The sequence below is a fragment of the Pseudochaenichthys georgianus genome, chromosome 13 (assembly GCF_902827115.2).
Source record: "Pseudochaenichthys georgianus chromosome 13, fPseGeo1.2, whole genome shotgun sequence".
In the NCBI taxonomy this organism is placed as follows: Eukaryota; Metazoa; Chordata; class Actinopteri; order Perciformes; family Channichthyidae; genus Pseudochaenichthys; species Pseudochaenichthys georgianus.
The window spans coordinates 24332218-24354277 of record NC_047515.1 but is presented as its reverse complement, the minus strand read 5'-3'; the positions used below and the strand labels follow the sequence as shown (position 1 = coordinate 24354277).

Sequence of the window (22060 nt, the reverse complement as noted above, 5' to 3'; positions counted from 1 at the left end):
CCTTCTTTCCTGACTGCAAAAACATAAATAAAATATGTCACATATATAGGCTTATAAAAAAAATGCTGGCATGCAATTATGTTACCGCAAACAATTTGATAGATGATAATAAACATGAACCATGTTCAGGTATTTATATATTTGTTGCGTGAGTTTCATCTGTATTGTTCATGTAACAGATTTGACCTTACATTTTGGTCAACGCCATAAAATGTTATGCTTTTTGAATCCAAGCATTTCTGTCATTTATGCAGATAGATAACCTGGATTTTATTTCACATTTTGGTGCCGTGCCTGTATGGTGAGGCTGCACTTACCAATGTCACAGTTGCGTCCTCTGAAACCTTCCTGGCATTCACAGTGGTATTCATTTGGCTCTGTGTTGGTGCATGTCCCACCGTTCTTACACGGCTGGTGGGTGCCACAGTAGTTCAGATCTGAAACAATAAATAAGTATGATTGAGGTTTGCTATAAAGGGAATAAAATGTATAGGAATCAGGATGCGAATGGAGCCAGGATCACTTCGGTTTGACTTTGTCTCAGGTATAGAGAGAGCTCGTGCGCGCGCGCGCACACACACACACACACACACACACACACACACACACACACACACACACACACACACACACACACACACACACACACACACACACACACACACACACACACACACACACACACACACACACACACACACACACACACACACACACACACACACACACACACACACACACACACACACACACACACACACACACACACACACAGTAACCAGGTCGGCTCAGTGTGCTGACTGTGCTGGACAGAAGCTGCAGGGCCTGTTGTCTCCAGTGTTGAGGCTGATTAAAGCTTTCTCTAATAATCTTCTCCGTGCCCACAGTCTCTTTGTCTCACCACAGCTCTTTAGAGGGCCTTTCTGAATACACAGAAACAGCTTAGGACCCCACCTAGCTAAGAGAGCCCCGCTCACATTCACCATACCCAAGGCTATCACCTTTCCTCTGCACAATGCACTGTCCCGTGGGCTCCCGGATCCCAGCTCCCACACTGAGACAGAGGTGGGCTGTTGTATTCTGGGATAATGTTGTAGGAACTTTGCAACAGTGTGGTGGGAAAAGTTAAAGAATGGAAAGAGAAGCCGTGTAGGAGGAGCTGTGTCTTATCTCATGCAGAGGAGCAGCTGGCAGTGCATGGGAAGGTGTGTGAAGAACCACACCTGACAACAATAAAGGGCAAACCTCTTTCATCTTTACACAGATGAAATGGTTCATGTTCTTGCTATTAAATTCTAAAATCAAAAATGTTAAAATACATATGCTGTTACAGTGTTTCCCACAGATCTGAAATATACTTGGGCGGGTGGTGGCAGCGGGCGGGGGGGGGGGGGTGCCCGAAAAAAAAGAAGTTTTAACAACATGTTTATTTATTGACTTTTCATTCCTGTATAATCATTTTGCGCAAATATGGCACTGTTTGTCAGAGCACTTCATCCTTCTGGGAATTCATGAAGAACAGCTCCAACGCCTGTGTGTATGGGAACACCTCTGGTGCTGGTCCATTAACTGCCAGTGTTTCCCACAGATCTGTTTCCCACATATCTGAAATAGCGGTAGTGGTGGTAGCGGGGGGGGGGTTGAGGTGACGTGCAACAACATTAACCTTTCTGTTGGTCGCTTGTTAGCAGACCCTTCACGCAATGGCAGAGCGAACAGGTACAGGCAGGGCCCATAATGATAGCCCTATAGTTTAAATCTACTACCCACACATGAACATATGAACTTGGGTTACTATTTAAAAAACCTATCCATGTGATTTTTAGTGGGGGTCGACCTCAAATCCTCTAGGGAGGTCCAGGGGCATGCCCCCCGGTAAGATTTTATTTTTTATTTTGGAGTTAAATGCATCAATCTGGTGCATTTTGAGGGGAAAATATAGAGACTAGATCTATGGAAACAGCTATATTAAACAGAACTGTATACATTTCAATAATCATAAAATCATGGCCATAACCAATAACATACCATTTCCAATATGAAAAAAACACTGAAACTTGTTTATTAATTTATTTTTGGTTCATTTATAGTTGTGAGTGTGCCTGTGCTCCTGAATCAGCCTCTCCTGTCTCCCTCCTCTCCCCCTGCTCCTCTTTGAGGCAGCAGCAAAGACTAGTTTTCTCTCAACAAGTTTTAAAAGTGTATCTTACCTTTTTTCACCTTAATATGTGTTTACATAACTGGTGACCACACCGTTTGAGACCCACTGAGAACTTAGACTAAGTTAACTATCTAAACACTCAGAGAGTCCTTTACCTCACCTGAGCTGAGCTTATCCCGAGCTTGAATGACACACAGAGACCAATCAAGGGCTTTGATTTATGATCTGTATGACAGTGGCCATGTCGGCAGGCCACATCATGTGGACAGCCAGTCACCCTGTGTGAGGCAGGCCACTTAACAGGCCAGAAGGAGGCGAGATCAGTGCAAGGGAGCGAGGGATCATTGTCCACAAGTTAATCGATCGCAGATGGCGTCGTGGTCACGGACGAATTAAAAAAAAAATTATTAAAAAAAAAATTATTAAAACAAAACTAAACTAAATGGGTCGCGAAATATACTTGGGCGGCCGTTAATATACCTGGGCGGCCCGCCCAAGTATAGTCTATGTGTGGGAAACCCTGTGTTATCCAAGAGAGTAAAGAGGAAAATATATATTTTACAAGCTAACACACACATATCTTTCACAAATACAACTGCGTTAAGTTTCTAACACCTTTTATGCTGATCATAGAAACAGTTATTGTTTAAATTACAGTAGAAAAACTCCATGTAAGTCAACATCCAATACATTCAACTAAAACTGCTAACCAACTTCACAAAATGCTTATTAATCCTATCAGCGTCAGGGGAAGCTCCCTGTATTTTTGCATTATCATGTAATCTTGTTTCTACAGTTAATTTTCAACAAATAACTGTATTCCCATGTTGGTACATTATAAACATTAAACATATAACGGGTCACATGTCTGACCTTTGTCACACAGCAGTCCTCCCCAGTTGACATCACACACACACTGCCAGGGTTCGCTGCAGCTTCCGTACACACAGCCGGGGAACGTCACACACTGATCACACAGAGGGCCCTTCCAGCCATAATGACACCTGCAGGGGGAAAGCAAAGGGACAGTTATTTGTATTGCGTTCATGGGATTTGATAGTTACTCTTCTGAACCATTTCCATCAGACACTGTGTGTGCCGAACTGATAACTGTTGTCTGTTCATAATAGAGAGATATTTTTCATTGGATATTGTGCACCTTGTTTTCTTTAAATGGCTGCTTGTACTAGTTGCACTAATACATCTTGTTATGGGTAGGTTACATCAGAAATAAACTGTTAAAATTGTGTCTAGGCTACTTACAAAAGATGAATCATGTCATATGTTAGATGCAGCTTTTAACTTGAGTAGTTCTCAGTGCAGGTTAAGGTTCAAGAACAAGCAGAATTAATGGCTATTGGTATGAATAACACAAGCAAGACTGTTTAGAAAAAGTTTAGGAAGTTAAAGTAGGCTTTATATCACTGTCTTTTGTTCAAAATATAACACTGTACTGTATATACTGGAGTAAATGGCTACATTTAGTTTTCACTAGGTAGTAAATGAATCTACCTCCCATCATATCACATCACATCAATGAAAGTATACATTGTTGCATTGACTTTGAAATGATATCATTTGGCACTGGTGTCTTTGTAAAGGTCCACAGTGCAAGTTACAACTCAAGCGTTTTTTGGACTTACTTGCATTCTACAGGTGCCGTACACGAGCCATGGGTCTGATGACACCCCTGCCTGCATACAGCTGTGAACAAAACAAGCGCGCAAACAAAAAGAAAGCTATTAAAGACAAGAAAACACAATGGAACAGAAGTGAAATTCAGATGAGTAAGTGTAAGCATTACAACCTGAAATCTACACTGTAATACATATCACTACCAGTAAACAAAAAATCACCCCAGCTATCAACAGACACCTACTTAGCCGAGCAGCATGAGATGAGAAAGTATGTAAAGTAGATGGGGTGTGTTTGGTCACCTTGCTGAAATCTCAATATAACCTCTTTATGTGATTTTTAAAAGTTGAGCTAGTTAAAGTCTCCAGCTGGAGAAAGTCCCTGAACTTCATCATGGTCAGTAACTGCAGGGGTAACAGACAGACCCCGACTGCAGTTTCCAGGCTTCCTGCCTCACTGCAGTCCAATCAAGGACCTGCTGAGTGGGAAGTCACTCTAAGTGAGACACGGGCGGGGTGGACAAGGCTGCAGGATGTCAGTAAACTAGCCCTGTGTCCTTCAGGGTTCCTATGGTTTCCACATGGTTTCCTCTATTCAGTTTGTACCATCGCTACATGATGGCAGCGCTCCGAGGTCACTCAGCGATGTCAACCAGCTGATGAGTCACAGACAGACAGAGAATAATCCACACAAACACAGTTCACTGAAGCTAACTGACACATATTGACTGAAGTACAGCTGCGTGTCCGTGTAAAGAGTCCTAAAGGCTGTCATTATTAATATTAGATTTGCGTACTTATGTGTGCCTTTTCTTATGTCTTTGTAAGATTCGTATTGGGTTTTTTGGTTCCAAAAGTGTTTCGGAAAGTGAGACCATTTGAAGCTCATTCTCACTTGTTCATGGGTCTACTTCAAAAAAGAAAACGAGGATACCCTAATGAAAAAAGCTCTTAAGAAACATTGGAAAGGAGAGGAAACTCCCTTCCATCCCTGGGAAAATAAACGAAGAGCGAAAACATTTTCTATTTTTTCTCACCAGTGACCTCAAGTCATCCTGAGGAAAATATTTGCTGAATAGTTTTTTTAGTAACAGACATTTCTTGAAATGTTCTCAGTGTATGTGCTATTTTGGAGTAAATCAGAGTTAGCTGGCGAAAAATCCAGGCAGACATTGTTTTCCGTTGATTTCAAAGAAAGACATAACATCTGTATAATAAATGTGAAACTACTGCCAGCTGGAGGTTAGCTTAGCATAGCAGAGAGAGTGGAAACAGGAGGAAACAGCAAGCCTGGCTCTGTCCAAATGTAATAAATGCATCTTCCAGCACCAGCTCACTGATTAACATGTTAAATCTTGTTTTTCAATCACAACACAAGCTAAAAAACATCTTTTTGTGCTCTCTCATGTAGCTATGGACTCTCTCACCTCCTTTGCACTCTGGTCCCGTCCAGCCCTCCATGCAGACCTTGTTGCCGCTGGGGTCACAGTTGAAGTGTCCAAAGAAGTCATCGCGGGCCCTGCAGAACTTGTTGCAAAAGGGTCCGTAATAGTTTGAATCACAGCGGAAGCGAAGCCGGTAATCTAGACTGAGAGGCTGTCCGTGGTGACGGTACGTCTGCCACTGTTCACTGGGGTTCAACATGGAGGACAGCAGGACTCGCTCAATCAACTGACCTGAGGGAGGAGAAATAAAGTCAAATACTTTTCAGATTAACACACATGATCCACCATTATTTGATATTTAAAAAAAATACCATTCCTGAACCTGCCGAATAATATTTGTATACAAAACACTGACATATTATCACTTGGAGTCGAGTTTCTGGCCACTGGCAAATGTGAGCGCAGTAGTCACTTTCCTTTAAGCTCTGTTTGGTCAACAACTCCTAAATTGCTAAAAGATACAATGAGAGCACCAGTTGTGCAAATCTCTAACTGTGTGTCTGCTGTTTGGTGCAAAGTAAAAAGTCTGCAGAGAGAATTAAGAGCTTTTGTAGTTTTATAGTAAATGGTAAATGGACTGTAGGCCTACTTATATAGCGCTTTATCCAGTCGTTAAGACTCCTCAAAGCGCTTGTAGCTCTAGTAGTTACATCATGTCTGTATAAGAAGTTAATAGGAACACATGATCATCAAATGTCTGTGTTTTGAGTTGGTTTTCTTCACCTTGCAAGCATACCTTTAAGACTGGCATTTTGTATATTCAAATAAATGTGGTCTCAGTGATTTTGCTGAGGACAGGTCAAAGACAAAAATAATAGGCAATTTGAAATGTATGTGTTATTGTCTACTATGTGAGCCCAGAATAGATTAGGTACCCACGTCAACATTAGAGCACTTGACAAGATCCCCAGAAAGGAAGAACTGAAAAACAGTATGAGTATGAAAAGCGATGCAGACTAGGGGCAGACTATATGACCAGAGAAAAAGGTCAGGGGTCAGCAGAGAAGAGGCCGTCTGAACACCAGAGAGGACCAGACGACCCCCGGAGGGGATTTCCCAGAGGCGCTGTCATCCCAAACTAAGTTATTATCTCCTCTGACAGCGTATTAACACACACAAAGCACCCAGAATGTGTGTGCAGTGCGTAGATCTGTGTGTCTCAATGTATTCATGTGTGTATTTAAGATATGGTGGTGAGATAAAGGGAAAGATTGTTAGATAGTAATGCAGAAAAAAGAAGCCTTGTTGGAAGTGAGGTAGTGGTCTGTGTGTGTGTGTGTGTGTGTGTGTGTGTGTGTGTGTGTGTGTGTGTGTGTGTGTGTGTGTGTGTGTGTGTGTGTGTGTGTGTGTGTGTGTGTGTGTGTGTGTGTGTGTGTGTGTGTGTGTGTGTGTGTGTGTGTGTGTGTGTGTGTGTGTGTGTGTGTGTGTGTGTGTGTGTGTGTGACAGAGGCAAACAGAGCCTAACAGAGCCAAAGAGGAAGGGAGGCAGCTAATAGCACACACACACACATAGCAAACTGCCTGATGGAGAGATGAGATCACTGTGGTTTGACACAAAGGAATGAAAACAGGGGCACATATTGGTCGACTTGTGTCAGTGTGTGTGTGTGCGTGTGTGCGTGCGTGCGTGCGTGCGTGCGTGCGTGCGTGTGTGTGTGTGTGTGTGTGTGTGTGTGTGTGTGTGTGTGTGTGTGTTTAAGAGAGTACAAATGGGAATGGGAACAGAGCAGACGCTGAGTGCTCTGTTAGCTCAGCCGTTGCATCGTTTCTAGACGGGCCTCTGCCTTTAGTCAAATCTGAGGGTATTTTTCTACAAACACTCTTATTATTTTATGACTGACATGTCAAAGGGCTAATTTCCGAATCACCTTTTCTCCAACAGAAAACAAGTAAAAAAAGATAACATTATCAGCGGGAACAGTAGGAAAGGTATGTTACTGCCTGATTATCTCTAATGTGAGAAGAAATGGCACAATGACAAGTGCACAACCAGTACAGGAAAAAATATGAATACAGAGAGTGAAGCACAAATATTTGATAACAACAAAAAGCAATAAGAAACTCTTCTTGAAATGACACACAACTGAATATCTGACAGCATTTTGTCTGCAGGTAGCAAGAGGACTCAAATCACTTTCTGTGGCCTCACTTACTGCCTGCTGCTATATAAAATGCCTGCTATTGGAAGTGGCTGAGAAAAACACTGCATGAGAGAAAACGCCTTCTTTTGACTTGGTATTCCACATCACCTGAAGCGACAAATCAATACAGAACACCTTAGGAAACTCATATATCAGCTGGATAGTTTTTGTATCTCCCCCATTTGATTTATGTGGATAATTCTCAGAGAAGTCTTGTTTTTATCTTAAAATCTAGGATGTTCGGATGAAGTCATTCTCATCTAAATAAAAGCATTAAGTTTGAACATGTGTCTTGAATTTTATGTACAAGCCGGTCTTGTTTATGACGCTTCTAATATTGAATTTCACTTCTTGTCCAGCGGGGGTGGTAATTTTGTGGCTGTGAGTGTTACGTCAATACACTTGAATTATGGGTGAACACGGCAGCAAATCTGCACACAAAACGACCCAATACATATTAGAGCAGAAGGAAGAACATAGAGAAGATTAAACTGCAGCTGTTTTAGGATGTTTGGGTTTATTCTAATAATTCTAGCTAAGTTAAAAAGTACTCTCTTTGGAGTGTTTGCCCACTAGTAATGTTAGGGAGGAAGCAATGATTTTATCTTGTGCACAAACGCATCAGCATCCTTGTGCGTAACAGTCACGTCATCATGCTAATCAATTTATCAGCATTTGGGGGGCAATAACAAACTCAAAGAAGATGATTGCTAGCAATATATGTTTACATTTTAGTTTCAGCTCTGCAAATATTTTGTATGACATGCAAGTTAGATATACACAAGGGCTTCAAGTGATAAATAAGCTATTTTTATTACAAGTAAAAACTTCATTGGGTACCTTTAAATGCTGGGTTCTGGGAGCGCTGTGACATTGCTGAAAAGAATTCAGAACAGGCAAGAAAAAAAAGAGATCAGACGATTAGACTGGTTGAGACAAACCTGCACGGCCCAGATTCACCACATTTGCCACATGCAAGCTAACATAAAACACATTTCTCTTCCTATTGACAGGTTTCTTACTCAAAGCAAGTATCACAATATACTGTGAACATTTACAAGTTCTTGCCACTTTCTCACATCTTTTAGTGGTTTGTAGAAAACCCTCTCTTTAAAATGCAAACTATAACCTCCAAAATAATCATGAGGTTAAAACTTGACAACCTTCATGAAGATAGGATTTATTACCGGATTGTCATAGTAGACTACGATTTTAGCTAGGTGTACTCAATAAACTGGAAACTGGTAAATGCAATTTAAAAACGAAACTTAGCAGTGCTCACACATCATTTTGTCTGGTTTGCCGTAGGTTAGCCAAACCTTTATGGAAGAAAAGGTGAAAGTGACTTAGAACAGATTTCCCATGCACTAGAGGATTGTTGTATTTAACAACATTTCAGCTGCCCTTATTTGGACAATCTGGCTACACTGTCGCTTGTGTTTTCCCAGTTCTAGCAATTGGAGAGTCAAATGTTATCATAACCGATAAAAACGAGGACCGAAACCGTCAAACTATTAGATCATCAATCAAATGATGATCTAAAAGTCAAGATACGCCCTTGCACATTAACACTGGCTACATGTTATTTAAACAAAATCCCACAGAAGGTCATACTGTCGTTGCATAAACGACATCATATTTTCTCACTATTTCCAGGGACAGTTTCAGTTGTGCACGGTAATCCTCTCTGATGAGCAGCAGGGCCTGATAAGTCCAGTCAGTCTGCTACAGGACGGCCGTGTTTGGGCTGAGCTAAGCTGCAGGCCTAAAGAACGGCTTTAGACCCAATATAAAGACTGACAGGAGCTCAGGTGGAAATGACAGATAATGCAAACAGGATGTAGGAGAAGCTCTGGAGGGCTGAGTGAAGGAGAGATGAACACAGTTTCTCATTATCTCCGCCATCTTTTGGATATGACTAGCTGAGAGGATGGTTAGATGAAAGAGAGGATTGTGGCATGACAGGAATGAGGAAGGCGTAGTAACATCTGTCTGTGTGTATGTGTGTCTGCGTTGTGCTTTATATAGCATGCCACTCACATTCCCTGTCAAGGAAGCTTGTCCTGATAATGAGGAGTAACAACAAGGAGACAAGCAGGAAATGAAAGGGTCTGGAGAAGAGACCTTCTGGGATATTTTCACATTGTTGCACCATGTTGAACCACACATACTGTAAACAGTACTCGTGTTTTGCTCGCCTCGATAAAATTGCTGCTTGTTAACAATTTGTATATATTTGTAGATAACAGGCAAGAATATTTTTGAAATGTTTTGAATCCTGTCTTACAAGATAAGAAATAACATGCAAAATAAAATGTAATAAAAAACAACAACACAGGCGAAAACCACACCGCCATGACTGCGATAAAACTAGACAACTTTTTAAACCTATTTCTCCGAATTCAATTTTGACGCACTTAAATCTAAGCATTTGAGATGTTGATAGACCAATTACAAAGTAGAAAGTAAATGGCCTTCAAACTCCAAATCAAGCAGAATATGCATCCGTCTCGTCTCGTCTGCTGGAAAATGTCAAGCTGATTATAACTTTATTGAACCGTCCTCTCTTTTAACCTTTTACCCTGGCTTAGGATGGAAAGGCATTAAACACACGCGCACACACACACACACACACACACACTGCCGTCTCACCTGATTCTGACGTGTCGTTGTCGTAGTCCAGAGCCTCCAGCACTAGAGAGAAGGACTTCTGTAAAGAAAACAGAGAGATCATCAGTATTGTATCACATAAAACAAGTCTAGGGCTATTAACGCGTTAATAACGCGTTAACGCAAAAAAAAAAAAAAAATGAACGCCACTAATTATTTTAACGCGATTAACGCATGTGTATTTTTTTCCTCGGCCGCCCCGTAGTGTCAGAGCGCATCGAGTCTAAAATACCATCTACAAGCTGCTGCCCGCTTGCAGCAGACCACACTTCCACGCTCCCCGGCAGGCACCGACTGGCCATCGGGAGGACCGGGAGGGCGTGTGTTTGTGTGGCCCGAGCGAGCGAGAGAGAGAGACCTTACGTGCATTGTTGTTGTTAGCATCTGGTGCTAGGAGGCATATAAGGAGCTGTTTAAATGAAAACAGAGGAGCGACATTTCGCCACAACTGCGCCGAGCACTTGACTTTATGCAGGAAGCAGACAGCGGGACATTGTAGGAGAAGTCAGCACTATCAGCTAGTGTTAATGCGCGCAACATGATCGCAGCGTCCAGGCAGCTCCCGTTCGAGCATATGCCTTGAGTTGCACATAGCTCCAACGATCCATCTCACTCACACACACACACACACACACACACACACACACACACACACACACACACACACACACACACACACACACACACACACACACACACACACACACACACACACACACACACACACACACACACACACACACACACACACACACACACACACACACACACACACACACACACACACACACACACACACACACACACACACACACACAGGTTGAATTGAGGCGAATATTTGTAATGTTCAGAGGTTGTTGTGTTTAATATTCATGAGAATATTTGTCATTGTTCAAATGATAATATACATTTGCATAAAGCATATTTTTCCACTCATATGTTGATAAGAGTATTAACAACTTGAAAAATATTCCTCTAAGGAACATTTAGAACAGATAAAAAATGTGCGATTAAATATTTTAATCGACTGACAGCCCTAAAAACAACACAAATCAATTCAGCTGTTTCTTGTTGATGAAGGCCATAGAGATGAGCTGTGTTTCTACCTTTTCATAAAAAAGGCTCTTTCTGATTAACTGGAGAAACAGTCCATAGTTTGAAATAACAGTGTGATAGGATATAAATGCAAATTACTGATATTTATATTCATTCATGTAAGTGGGTTACAAATGGAAAGCTTATGCAGAGTTTCTTCACTTTTAAGTGTCACAACATGACCTCTGTAACTAATTGAATCTTGAATGCATAATGCATTATCTCCTTTATACATAATTCAATAGGTGTATTAAAATAAAGCATTGAAAATTATTGTTGGAGGCAATGTGGATATTTTACTTAATCAAAAGTAGAAATGTAGGCTATAAATAGTCATTATCATAAAACTGCACAGGGAGTGTTACACTATTCATATACCTGAATATTTAGCAGCAGTTATCGAGGTACAGAAAGAAAGCATTCCTTTATTAATCCAACAAGGGGAAATTACTTAATTGTATACAGCTACCATTGCCTCGTTTCCTCTCTACAAATGAATCATATTTAAAAACATGATCATATACATAAAATTGTATTATTTAAAAGTTGGTTGTAACGTATGCAGCAAAATAAATGCAGTGTAAGCTTACTGTAAATGTAAGCTTACTCTTTTGACGTACTTGTACTACTTGTACTGCAGTAAATGAGCCTAGTTTATTTCCATCAATGTGTTTTCTAGTTGTAGTGTGTTTCGATCGTTGCCTTAAGCCCTGAAAAAAAAGAAGTGATTCACTGCCCGATCAAGCCGAGGCTGTGCTGTGTGCTGATTCAAGAAAACCTCGACCTGCAGCCGTACGGAGAGAAATGAACCGTTACATCAATGTGGTGAAAGAGGACGTCCAGATATGTATGTGTTCAATGTAATGAACTCCTGGAGCAGCTGAGTGCTTTATTTAGTTTTATTTTACTCTGCATGCAGGTTAACCCTGGATTAAGGGTATTGCCAGTAGCAGTAACAGCCTGTGTGATTAAATCTAGATATTGTATTAAAATGCATAGCCTTACAGTATGTAACGATAAAGTCTGCATATCAATTCATCCTGCAGCACACAAGCAGAGGACTCGGGCATTAGCTGGACATCTTCAAATGATGACTTTGGGCTAACAGAGATATCACACTCTGGAGAGATAATAGAGGACAGCTGTTATTTCTTTCTTCTGCCTGTCTCCTTTTTGATACATAAATTCATCGTATATAGACCATAAATTAATAATTCAGAGCAACACTTTCCCCTACAACTCCTTTTCTCTCAATGCATCCCTTCCTCCTGTGAAACGTACCAGCGCCTCCCATGCAAATCGCTAACATTGTGGGTAAGGTTTCTCCTAAAGGGCTGCATGGATGTGTGGTCACGTCTTTGCTGGGAGAGAGTATACTGCCAGAGGGAGGATGAGTGGGAGGAGAGGAGGATGAAGAGACAGATGCTGTAGGACGCAGGTGTTGGGCAGAGGAGGAGAGTGAGAGATTTGGAGGCAGGTTACGGAGGTCAGCAGCAACGCTTACTGTAGCTAGAGGCGAGAAAAGTGGCGCCACGCCAAGAGGGAAAGTGAAGATGAAGGGTTGAAGCAAAGGTGTGAATGTTAGAGAAGAGACAATTGGTGGTGTAGAAAACACTGAGTCAGGGATTTGTTCAAAGTGGAGGTTCATCCAGTATATCTGTCCTGTAACAGATGAAGCGGTGAGGACAAGAGGAGTAAAAGAACAGAGAAAAGGGCAACAAAGGGTTAATAATGCAGGAAGTATGTAAAGAAACAGGGCAAAGAAAGAGGAGAAGTGAAGCCGTGGAAGCTGCAGTGGAATAACGATTTGTGGGACTCCTGGAGTTTGTCAGATGTTCCGATATGTGATGGAGAACAGAGAGATCAGAGGTAGGGGGAACAAAAAGATGAGATAAAAATAAAATAAAACAAAAGAAAACAGAGGTGATAAGATAAGAAAAATAAAGCGGGGGAGGGAGAAAACCCACCCACACACAGAGAGTAAAAGTAGTGGATATAATGAGACGTGCTGGCAGCAGGCGGTTCATTACGGTCGGCTGATAGCAGGTAGCACACAAATGCACTGCAGACATTAATATTCTGCCTAAACTCTCTCCTGGAGTCATGTTTAGTATTCAAGGCTTACATCATTACCCTGCGAGATCTTGCAGTCGATTATAATCACATTAGATCACAATCAGAGGTTTAATGTTGTACCAGAAGTAAAAGGACATTTTTCAGACTCTATTTTTCAGACTCTACTCTTTGCTCTCTTAACGACTCAAGAATATTATTAACAATGAGAAATGTTGAGACACTAAATCTAAATAGGCAATACCTTTTTTGTACTGGATACAAATACACCTGTCTAATCTTTAGAAAGTACTCCGATAAAGCCTGCCGCTTAGATTTTCAAACTATGCCACAAATATCAGAATCCGGAGTCTAGTGAGCTCGGTTCTTTTGAACTCACCAACCTTCAGGTTTGTTTTGTTAATTTATTTTCAAACCTTCAATAATGCTGCTTGAGTTTGAGCGATTGTTGGCATCAGACTGGCTATGATAAACTGTCCACTACTACAAAATGCAAACTCAGCATTACCTCACTGTTTGCCTGCTCACAGACCTCTTAGCCTTATCGTCTTTCTGATCGTCCTCCCTCTTCACTCCCTCACCCTTCCTTCCACCCACTGTTTGCGTCTCTCTCTCTGACCCTCTGCCAACACTTAGCAGGTTAAGACCTGTGGGAAGTCTAGAGCCTTTTGCTTTTCTTTTTCTTGCTCTTATTCAGTGCACATTGCCAGGTAAGGTATGACATATCATCGATACAGGAAGGGTGTATCTACGGTAAGCCCTGTTGCCATGGCTGAGCATCCTGTATGACATGGTTCCAAAGTTAAAATCACAACAACAACCACTGATAAGACTCAGAATATGTGTGTAAAAAGATTAAGAACATTACCCGCAATAAACTCTTCCTGACAACCTTTCCAAAACACAGTGTGTGAGGTCAGGGAGACCTGCGGCCATTAGAGGCCAGACAAAGGCAAAGTCAAGGGAGAGGAAAATCGGACTACAAACATCACCAAGCTGATAAGATCACAGTCCACGACCAAGTGATATTTTTTCCTCTTTGGTTCAAACAACATCTCATTGTTGGTGTGCATTTTGTGGAGATAATGGCCAGAATGACAGCAGGGAAATTACATTACGGGAAAGTGTGTACTGTGTGTGTGGAGTGAGTGTGAAATGTAGAGCTAGCACATTTCTTCTATTATTGAATCAAGTAAGAATTGTGACTTGCTGTTGTCAAATTAACAAGAGATACCTTTAAACATTGAAGTTTGGTTAATCACCAACGCCACAAACAAAAAGGTCAGAGCATACTTTATTGTGCCTGATAAATGTTAACCAATTTACATTAATATCATTGTTATGAGTGAAGTTGACGTTCCCAGAAAATTGGAATACACTTAAAAACGTAATGAAAAGACAAGATGTAAAATGGACTCTAAATTCTGACATCATCTGAAATTGTTTCCCAATGCTGAATGTTTGTCTTCCCTTAATGTGTAACTGACTGCCTTTTTATGAACAAGTGAGAATATTTATTTAAAAATATTTGTATAATTAGTTCCTGCTGTCCAATGAACATTTCTATTTTTACACAAAAGACACAAAGCTCTGCTGTATACTGCCAGCTGATTTCTTTCACGAGTGAAATGCCTGGCATGTTGATCACCATCACCCTTTTTCAAGTCCAATGTCCTTCTACTCTAATAAATCTTACCCCCCTGAATCATGATAGCCTTTCTGTCGGAAAGCACTCCTGTGTCTTTGTTGTTCCCAAATGAATTAGATTTATAGATCACTTTGAAAAAACATTTTGAATTGTATTAGCAGGAAAAGCACAGGTGTAACAAATAACATTAACGATGTGCTCTGCTCCAGCTATTAATGCAGTGCAATGCAGCATGCATAATGAGTTCATTAGTTACACCTGTGTTTGACAAATCAATACGTCTGCTGTGGAAAAGTGTTGCAAATCCTTTTAACTCACTAGGAAGAGTCAAAAAAGGACATTGGATTCAACTCTGGTGCTTTCAGGAGACAGATTATTTACTACAATGGGGAAATAAATAGTCTAGCATACTTCCTTATTTTTCATGTGCAGCGTTTAAATGCTGCACAGTCTTAAAACGCTTACAATTTTGTATTACAATGTGTGACACATCAACGTGTTTTCATGACCTACTGTTGAAATATGAATTTGTAGTCAAATAACAGATACACATTTCTCAAACAGGTTAACAGTTATCAGCTAGCACCCGACTGTAGCTGACACGTGAGAGTATATATTTGAATGTATTTGATTTTCTCAACATCCAAGCCATGCACTTCTTGTCTATTTCTTTTTTCTCTCGATATAAATTGTTTCCACTCCTCTTCAGAAACAATAACATTTTCAGTCAGATCTCATTCTGATAGATGACGTGCAGATCTGAGCCTGGCATGGCCGGGGAGAAGAGGGATTTCCCAAAAAACAAAAAATCAAATATCAAAACAGGAGCATTAGCCCAGATGATTATCCTCCCTGTCTTCAGGCTGTCTGGACGTCTCGCCCCGTCCCCTCGCCTGCAGCCTCACATCAGTCTAACAGCACTGAATCTCAGGATTACAGCAGCTAATTCAAACCACTGCGCAGACGTTTGTGATGGCATGTTAAATTCTATTTAATGAAGGTTTTTAAAAAGTCCACCTTGTTCTCTGTTGCTCCTCCAGTCTCTCAGTCTGACCCCTTACTCTCCCCCCCCCGATATTGATGCCCCTCTCTCTCCCCCTTGCCATCCCTCCCTCCATCCATCTCTCCCTCTCTCAGACATGGGAAGGGTAGGATATCCCGACAAAGCCAGGCTGTAAAAACACAGCTCTACGACAGGAAGAACTCCCAGCCCTGAGAGAGGAATTTCCCCTCAGTACTCACACACTAATGAATACACACTATCACACACACAACCATGCACACGCATACAGACACAAACAGGCATCCAATATTATCAGACAGATTGCTAATCTTTATTTTTCCACATACAACGCTTGTTTTAGCCCTGAAAATATTAGTCTACTAACTACAATGGAGATTGAAGTTGATTAAATGTGTCATTTATCATTTTAGACAACAGGATTCAGTCCTTTAATCATTTCACAACCATATAGAGCAGTAATGACTGGTAGCACTTTATTTTATGTTCTGTAATGTTCCTGTTTCTAGGAAGGAAATACACCACCAGGGTTTTCATTCAGTCATTTATGATTAGCTGTTGTTTTAAGGAAGGATTTAACTCCAAAAGCTTCAATAACTGATTGTTTTGCTGCTTGACGGCAGCAGAAACTATTTGTTAGCAGAAAGTGCTTATTTACACATCCAGTGTTAAGGAGCAGCATTACAATGTATTTGCAGTTGTGTTTGTTACCACCTGAAGAAACCTTAGTTAACTCTATTTACCCCAGGCTTTGGTCTTTACCAACTATAAAAACAAATTCTTATTCATCATTCATTTTGGAGACTTTATTGTTAAATTGTTTGCATGCATGTTCTGCTGAGCTGCGGTGCAAATAATTAACTGCAATTAATTAACTGGCAATACACCAGATGTTTGTTTCTTTCTTTAATTAGTACCAAACAACATAGGTTTTTAGAAAAACACGGAAATGATAAGAAATAATGTCATAAAAAGGAAATGTATTCATTAATTATCAAGTGATTTTATCAAGTGATTTTATCAAGTGATTTTATCAAGTGATTTTATCAATTGATTGGCGATGATCTTCTCATATCTTACACTATAGCTCATTCTCTTTTTATGTTACTGTTAGTGTTTTTTCTTTTCACATATCTAATAATTTATTCATCTCTTTATTTCAATCATGCAACATTTCCACACTTTTCCAATTTTCCTAATGGATATATGATAATGAGAGTATATCTATGAACGTCCTGAGCAATGATTAGCTGAGGGTGGGAGATGCTGTCAATACATTATGTTTTAGTTCATTTGAAAAACTAACTAGTGGGACGGGGAAAAATAATCAGTATCTCCCATTTTTTACAAACTGTTTGGAAGTTAAATAGAAACATTTTAATTATTTAACTCACTGCACTACTAGCCAAATCCAAAAGCCACACAAATAACACCTTGATATACAAGCGTTTATAACGCATGCCATATTACAACATCAGTTTCGTTGCCTTTGTTGCATGACTTTCTTTCTCTACCATTTCTACAATGGCCACTATTCAATTAAGTAGAACAAAAAATAATCCTCACACTTTGCTCGTCTTGTAGGTCCAAATTCATAAGAATTAAGTCAATCCTGCATTAAGTAAGTAAACAAATGCACTTAAGCCTGTATGCTAATAAACATCAAGGTCAGCAATATAAAAAGTGTGTATGCGCACACATGCACACACAAACATCAACATGCAAGTGACTTAAGACTATTAAAAATTCGCTGAGTAGATGATGAGGAAAATGTAATCAACGGCAAATGTTTCACACAACTTTTATTGTTCATAATCTGCAGCTGGCCGTAAGCTGTTCCATAAACCTGCCAAGTCTCACCCTTTGCGTCAGAAAGCTGATGTAATTACAGAGTTGGACATTTACAAACACAAAAGAGAGCTAACAGAGACACACACAAACATGCAAGCGGTTGTCATGGAAGCAGCTTTGCCTGTGCCTGATTGGCCGGCTGACACCTCACCTGCACTGCAAATTATAGTGGACGTAACCACAGTAACAATGTCATTACTATTCCAGCGGCAAAGCTCATACAGTAGATAGGGAAGTGTGTGTTGTCAGGTTCATGTTATGTGTGTAAAGAATACTGAAAACAGCTGAGAAGGTTTCATATGTAAGGTTTATATCCACTACTAAAGAATTTAAAAAAAATGGACACTTAGGGCTTTCCACATTTCATAATTAAAGAAGCTTAGTGTCAAACATGACACTAAGTCATAGTTATAACCACATTATAGTGTTATTGATTGATTGGGTGCTTACAATAACAAAGAAAAACTAAAATATTTCTCAGATAAGGGACAAGAGAGTAAGAGAGACGTGACGTAATGGTGGCTAATTTGTGAAGTCTTTGTAAAAACGATCCAATTCTTCCCTCAGGTGACACACACACACACACACACACACACACACACACACACACACACACACACACACACACACACACACACACACACACACACACACACACACACACACACACACACACACACACACACACACACACACACACACACACACACACACACACACACACACGAGATGTGGAATTAGACCCCCGGCGTGCAGCCATCTACCCCACCCTGCTCCTGTGACCCCGTCCCTGTAATTAAATGTCTCTGTTCTTGCATTCTCGTCATCTCTTGTGTTTTTCTTTCATTCTGGACATAATTAGAAGCCACCTTTATCTTCCCATCTTCACCATAACTCACTTTCCATGCACCCACCACCAGTACCATCTTCATCATGTCCCAGTTCTCTTTCATTCTCTCTCTTCTTTAGTTAAGAATACAAGATGTGAAAATCTTCCATTGTTTGACCTGCATTCAAAATCTTACATAAGTAAAAGTACAAAGGTATAAACCGCAGATGTTGTCTACAGAATGTATCAAAAGTAAAATCACTCACTCAGTAAAATATCCTTTACAACACATGTATTATTAGTCATTAGATTCTGATGCAAAAAGGTTGAGGAGGAACTAGTTGGAATAACTATAAATAAAGTTAGCTGAAAAAGTCCCAACCTAGGGGTCGGCTCCAGCAAAGCGCCAAAAGATGTAGTCGTGAAATGTATACAAAACTAATTTGTCTTGCTACTCTTCTCTAATCTTTTATGTCTGAAATGTTGGATAATTTGACATATTAGAGGATTAGTCTTGTTTTATATATACATGACACTGATTTTTCCCTGACCTTGACTGCATGGTTATTTTTGTAAACATGTCAATGAAGATCCACTAACCTTAACTATGATTTTTCCTTATACCACATCATTCCACAATAGGAAAAAGTAAAAATATGTGTTTCCGTTTCCTTGGAAATAGCCCATTACTTCCTTAAAAGGTTTTTAAATGAATTTACTCTTTGGTGGAACTGGAACTCAGGGACATCGGAAGCGTAAAAAGAACACCAACCAACGGTGGGAACCACTAGTTAGTTGAATTAATCAATGAATGAAACTAGCTATCAGCTGAAAGACAAATGTGGATGTGTTAAAGGTACCATATTTCGCCTCTGAAACGAAGTGAAGAAGAAACAAAAACTAGGCAACATAGCCCCTTTCCAATTTTCAATGGCCTTGAGTTACTCTCCACCAACGCCTGCGCCTCTTTCTGTCAGACGGTCACATTCCTGCAGAGTTAATTGAGTTAAGCTAAACTATGTGGCCGCTCTAATCGCTGTGGAACAACAGAGGCCTCTTGACATGACGTGCCCTCATCCTCCATGTCGCCCTGCCCCATCTCCGTCGTGTCCCCTTCATCGTCTCTCCCCTCCTTCACCTCCTGCTGCTACATTAACAGGGTGAGTAAGACACTATGATACACACAACTTCCTGTCTACATCTTCACCCCCACCCAAAACACCTGTGCCCCTCTCTGAGATCATCCAGTGAACCCTCTCACCTCCATCTTTTATACGCAGTCTCTCCTCCTTCAACTTTACCCTTTTGCTCATTAATCTCAACTCTTTTTACCACCCTCTACCCTCCCTCTACCCCCCCCGTCCTAGCCCAGACCGATCCCCCCCCCTCCTTTCCTTCGCCTCTCTGACTTCCGCGGGAAATTACCTTGTCTGGACGCTTCACATCCACGGCTGCACTTGCAGAGAGACGCATTACGAGTGAGAAAATAGTCTGCGAGCAGTGTGTGTTAACAGTGTGTGTGAGCACTGTAAAAACATTACAGGAATCTCACATTTAGAGGATCTATGAAGATGGTAATTACTTTTGACTACTGAGATACAGTTGTAGATCGAGAGATGGATACAGATGGATACATATAAAGTCAACATTTTCGTTTTTTCAAGATGGATAGATGCATAGATGGATAGACAGACATACAGACAGATAGATGTAAGCAGGAACAGGATTTCAATGGGATGATAATACATTGTAAAACAAACTGTAAGTAAGATGGACTTTTATTAAAAATAAATAACCCATCCTAGTGTTAGGAACAGTGTGCTGCCATTTTGAACAGCGCCCGGGGAGCAGTGTGGGGAACAGTGCCTTGCTCAGTGTCACCTCGGTAGCACTTGGTCTTGCCGGGTCTTGAACCTTCCAGTTGCCAAGCCAAGTCCCTATCGACTTCGCCACCACCGCCCCGACGGTGTATATCTCTGTGGACAGGAATGACACACTGGAGGCATCATGGGACAGGGTTGAAATCATTACTGAAGACTCCGGTCAGAAAATATTTCCCGATGTAGCAACTCAAAGAATGTTTGTGGTCGCTCCTGTCAAGCTTTGGGCAACACAAGAAACCACAGAGAGAGTAGGGAGGATTTTTTAAAGTTACACTATATCTCTGCCTGCCTTGTGATATCCATATATATTGTGGCTGAACACAACTGCAGTGACACCGAGAACTAAACGTTCACAACGAAAGAGAGAGAGTGAGAGGGTGTGTGTTGGAGATGGAGGGTGAGAAGATATGACAAGAAAAGAAACAGATCGATGGTGAAGAATGAAAGTCGACTATTTGCTGTGATTACACCTGTGTAGCCATTTAAACGATTGTATACGTGCTATCTGCATTCAATGACACACAAAGACATCCAGAGACTATAATTGCACTGTGATCATGTAAATCAAGATTAATTTGCCTTTTTCTCTCCTAATAATGCGACTCCATACCCTCAATCCAATTTACACACAAATGAAATCATTAAAACATGCGTCCCTTGAGACGTTTACCCCCGAGTTATTAACTTATCTCTAGAAAACACAAGCTCCCGTTCCCGATGGAATTAACCCTATTTGTGTTTTGTGTGTGTGTGTTGGCTGATGAATACCTGATCTATATTTGGGTGTGTCACAAAATGTGTGTGTGCGTGCGTGTGTGCGTGTGTGTGTGTGTGTGTGTGTGTGTGTGTGTGTGTGTGTGTGTGTGTGTGTGTGTGTGTGTGTGTGTGTGTGTGTGTGTGTGTGTGTGTGTACAACAGTATCAACGTACACGCTGGTATGCAAGGCTGCGTAGGAGAGTCAATTAGGGGACAAAAGAGAGCGGAGCACAAACGACAGGAGGAGAAAGAGTGAAAGAGAGACTCTGCAGAAAAGAAAGCTCCAACTATTCTGCTCTCCTCTCGTTTCCCTTCACCAACTTCCCCCTTGGCTCCCACACAGCAGGAATGCACAGGTTACAGCCGTGTGTGTGTGTGTGTGTGTGTGTGTGTGTGTGTGTGTGTGTGTGTGTGTGTGTGTGTGTGTGTGTGTGTGTGTGTGTGTGTGTGTGTGTGTGTGTGTGTGTGTGTGTGTGTGTGTGTGTGTGTGTGTGTGTGTGTGTGTGTGTGTGTGTGTTGTTTACACATTTATATAGGCCTACAGAAACATATTTTACATCGAAAGTGAAGTTTGGACATTTTGGAAAATACATACATTTACTTTCTTGCCTAAAGTTTGATGAAAAGATCAACCCCACCCTAGTGTCTGTATGCTACTTATTAAGCCAGAGATGGATGGGACAAGATTGGAAACACCCACAATACGATGATGGTACATTAGCCATGAATATCCTTATTTATAATATAAAGATAGAGCCAGAATTAAAATATAAGATAAGGATTGTATGTTTTTTTGTGTGTCAGCGATAGAATGACAATTTGTGTTTCTTTACAAAATATGATTCTATTCAAA

At 40.8% G+C, this 22060-nt stretch overlaps 1 protein-coding gene across 2 annotated transcripts in view; it reads right to left on the bottom strand.

Annotated features, from left to right (window-relative positions):
* The window catches only part of LOC117456898 (protein jagged-1), a 42162-nt gene that overhangs the window by 10144 nt on the left and 9958 nt on the right, over nucleotides 1–22060 (bottom strand). The window contains exons 3-8 of one of the 2 annotated variants that reach the window (XM_034096760.1): nucleotides 10034–10091; nucleotides 8222–8257; nucleotides 5223–5471; nucleotides 3805–3865; nucleotides 3035–3165; nucleotides 318–437 (exon numbers count right to left, since the gene is read on the bottom strand). In XM_034096760.1, coding sequence (XP_033952651.1) covers nucleotides 318–437; nucleotides 3035–3165; nucleotides 3805–3865; nucleotides 5223–5471; nucleotides 8222–8257; nucleotides 10034–10091 — 655 coding nt within the window. The remainder of the gene's footprint in view (nucleotides 1–317; nucleotides 438–3034; nucleotides 3166–3804; nucleotides 3866–5222; nucleotides 5472–8221; nucleotides 8258–10033; nucleotides 10092–22060) is intronic. The other variant, XM_034096761.1, reaches the window with a different exon arrangement.